The sequence below is a fragment of the Lipotes vexillifer genome, unplaced genomic scaffold (genome assembly GCF_000442215.2).
Source record: "Lipotes vexillifer unplaced genomic scaffold, Lipotes_vexillifer_v1.1 scaffold648, whole genome shotgun sequence".
NCBI classification, from domain to species: domain Eukaryota; kingdom Metazoa; phylum Chordata; class Mammalia; order Artiodactyla; family Lipotidae; genus Lipotes; species Lipotes vexillifer.
This window is the reverse complement of record NW_006797096.1, coordinates 2,574,048-2,577,610: the sequence shown is the minus strand read 5'-3', so window position 1 is coordinate 2,577,610 and position 3,563 is coordinate 2,574,048. Positions and strand designations below refer to the sequence as shown.

Here is a 3,563-nt window from a genome sequence, read left to right as displayed (position 1 = left end):
AGGTGAAGGGTAAGTTGTTGTATCTGGGCTCTCCTACAACCAAAAAAAGAGGCATAACACCTAGTGGGCCTCTTGGGTTTTGGAGGCAACATATTCTTCCTTTGGATGTGCTACTCTGGCCCATTTACTCAGTGACCTGGAAAAATATATTTATATATATGTTTTTCTTCCCTCTCCTTATCATGTAACATAATATATATTTCCTTTATATCATAATATTTAAGTATTATTAACCTTACATCATAGTTATTTAAGTTTCAGGATATTAAGGAGAAGAGTAAACATCACTCAAGGACTTTACATCCTTTTCTGAGGAAGGGGCTAGTGAGTTTTTGGCTGTATGTATACAGGAGAGTTGTATCATGTAAGGTTAATTATGACCTTGTTGTTGTTTTCTTTCGGAGATTAAGCATGTTGTAGGATGTTCATGGGTACCAAGTTGACAAGGGGTGGACTTGTGATGGTTAGTTTTTTGTGTCAACTTTTGACTGAGCCATGAGATAGAGATTTGGATCTAGAGAAAGGGAGAGAGGTCTGGGCTCAAACACTTTGTAATTCTCCTTAGAACTTCAGGTCCTTGTCTTCTTTCCCATCTCTGCTACCCATGATCTTAGTAGTAAGAGTACCCAAGCGGTCACTCTCTCAGTATTTCTGACTTCTGTCTTCTTTCCTAGCTCTATCCTCTAGTGGTCCAATATGGATAGGTGAGCTTACAGTGTAAAAGAGAGTGATTCGAAAGTGATAGCTAACACTGATTTTAGAAGTGGACTTTTGTATAATTTTAACTTTATTACCATTTTCCAGAAATGTTATTATACCACAACCAATAGAATATCCAGCATTCTTATCCCCAGACCTGAATGTTTCGGTTGGGGTGTCAACTACAGTATCCCAATCCAACCAGCCACCTGTAGTACGACTTGAAAAACTTCAGCAACAACCCCGGGCAAGGTAAAAAATAAAAACAAAACAAAACAAAATTTTCATCTTATATATGTGTTATTTGTATATTAATTTTTCCTTTGAGACATAGGCTTGCTATTGGTCCAGAAACCTTCCTCATGGTGATATTTCATGGGTTCAGTGTTTGTTTTTAAAAGTCAATGATCTGGCAAGAAAAGGGGTGAGAACACATTAATATGGGAGGAAGTATAATACTTTCTCTGCCTCTTCACTCAACAATATAGTCTATTGGTCTCTTATACTCTTTTCTGTATTTCCCATCTTTTATCTGTATGCTTTAGATATTTTCTTCTGACCTGTCTTATAATCATTGGTTCTTTCTTTGTCTCTTATCTACTGTTAAGCCAATTGAGTTCTTAATTTCAGTTATTTCCTTTTGTTATGGAAGTTTCATTTACTTTATAGTTCCACTTCTCTACCAGAATCCTCAGTCTTATCTTTTAATTCTTTGAACATATTAATCATTGTATTTCAAAGTTCATCTCTGATAACTTGATTATTTGGATTTCCTATAAGTCTATACCTATTGTTGGTTTTTTTCTCAGAGTTTTTAGTCAAATCTTATGTTCTCATATGCCTAGTTGTTTTTAATCAAGTGCCAAACATTGTATTTGAAAATCTGTAGAACTGATTTGAGGCTCTTGATTATATATTTTTACAGATAATATATACATTTGCATCTGGCAGCCAGCTAGCCTAGGAACACTAGCAATCCCAGATCACCTTAATTCAACTGAGGTGAGACTGAAATGATTTGGGCTTTAGTTCCTGTGGGCATTAGTCTTTTTCTGGTTTGCTCTTATTCTTAACATCAAGGCCGGGACTAGTGTGAGGCAACCAGGGTGTACAATATTTAAGGAAGCACTTATTCTTGGGGTATAGCCCTCTAGGGCCCCAACTGAAAGCCTAGGTGCTTACCATGGCTTCTCATCCTTAACAGGGGCTGAACTCTGGTTTTTGTTCCCTCATTCTTACATATTTCTCTCAAAGCTCTTAACTCTTGTCCACCTCAAATGCCTTGAAGGAAAATGGCTCCAAATTATGGGCTCAGAGTCTCCAGACTTCCTTTCTGTCTGGCATCTTGGATTTACAAATTCGTGCTGCCTTTATAACTGACTGATGCTTCCAAAGAAAAAATTTTTAAATACTTTGTCCAGCTTTTTCAGTTGTGCAGTGAGATGGTCTGAAATAATCGATTCCATCATTGCCAGAAACAGAACTCCTGAAATTTTAAAAATAGTGTTTATGTATATGCATATTTTACTCAGACTTATAAATTAATTCATAAACATTGAGTTGAGTGATCAAGGAACCCCTTTTCCCCCTAGTCCTATGTTTTGTTCTTTCAATAACATTCATTCATTTATTTATTTTTATTGGAGCATAGTTGATTTATGTTGTGTTAGTTTCAGCTGTACAGTGAAGTGAATACATATACACGTATCCACTCTTTTTTAGGTTCTTTTCCCAAATAGGTCATTACAGAGTATTGAGTAGAGTTCCCTGTGCTATATACAATAGGTCCTTACTAGTTATCTGTTTTATACATAGTAGTGTATATATGTCAATCCCAATCTCCCAATTTATCTCTCTCCCCCCTCCCCTCTGGTAACCATAAGTTTGTTTTCTACATTTGTGACTCTATTCCTGTTTTGTAAATAAGTTCATTTGTACCATTTTTTAGATTCCACATAATATTTATTTTTATTTCAGTTTTATTGAGATATAATTGACACACAGCACTGTATAAGTTTAAGCAGTACTTAATGATTTGACTTACATACATCATGAAATGATTATCATGATAAGATTACCAAATATCCATAATCTCATATAGATTCAAAATAAAAGAAAAAGAAAAAAGATTTTTCCTTGTGATGAGATCTCTTAGGATTTACTCTCATAACAGCTTTCATATATAACCTATAGCAGTGCTAATTATGTTAATCATGTTGTACACTGAATGCCTAGTACTTATTTATCTTACAACTGGAAGTATGTACCTTTTGACCACCTTCATCCAATTCCCCCTCCCCAACCCCCTGCCTCAGGTAACCCCAAATCTGATCTCTTTTTTCTGTGAGTTTGTTCTTTCATTTTTTGAAGTATTATTGACCTACAACACTATATTGTTCCTGGTGCACAGCACAGTGACTTAACATTTCTATAAATTACAAAATGATCATCATGATAAGTCTAGTCACCATCTGTCAGCAAAGATATTACATTATTTTTGACTATATTCCCCATGCTTTATATTTCATCCCCGTGATCCGTTTATTTTGTGACTGGAGGTTTGTACCTCTTAATTTCCCTTACCTATTTCACTCCTCTTCCACTCCCCTCCACTCTGTTTGTTCTCTGTGTCTATGATTCTGTCTCTGATTTATGTTTCTTCATCTGTTTTGAATTTTAAATTCCACGTATAAGTGAAATCATACAGTACTTGTCTTTCTATGTCTGACTTGTTTCAGTTAGCACTATACCTTTTTTGTTGCAAATGGCAAGATTTCATTCTTTTTTTATGGCTAATGATACACCATTGCATATGTGTGTGTGTGTGTGTGTGTGTGTGTGTGTGTGTGTGTGTGTGTGTGTGT

At 35.4% G+C, this 3,563-nt stretch overlaps 1 protein-coding gene across 1 annotated transcript in view; it reads left to right on the top strand.

Moving 5' to 3' along the window:
* LOC103081113 (amyotrophic lateral sclerosis 2 chromosomal region candidate gene 11 protein) overlaps window positions 1-3,563 on the top strand; it is a 142,615-nt gene that overhangs the window by 44,989 nt on the left and 94,063 nt on the right. Inside the window, 1 exon segment of the mRNA XM_082931462.1 lies at window positions 805-951. Within this exon segment, the coding sequence (XP_082787588.1) occupies window positions 805-951 (147 nt within the window).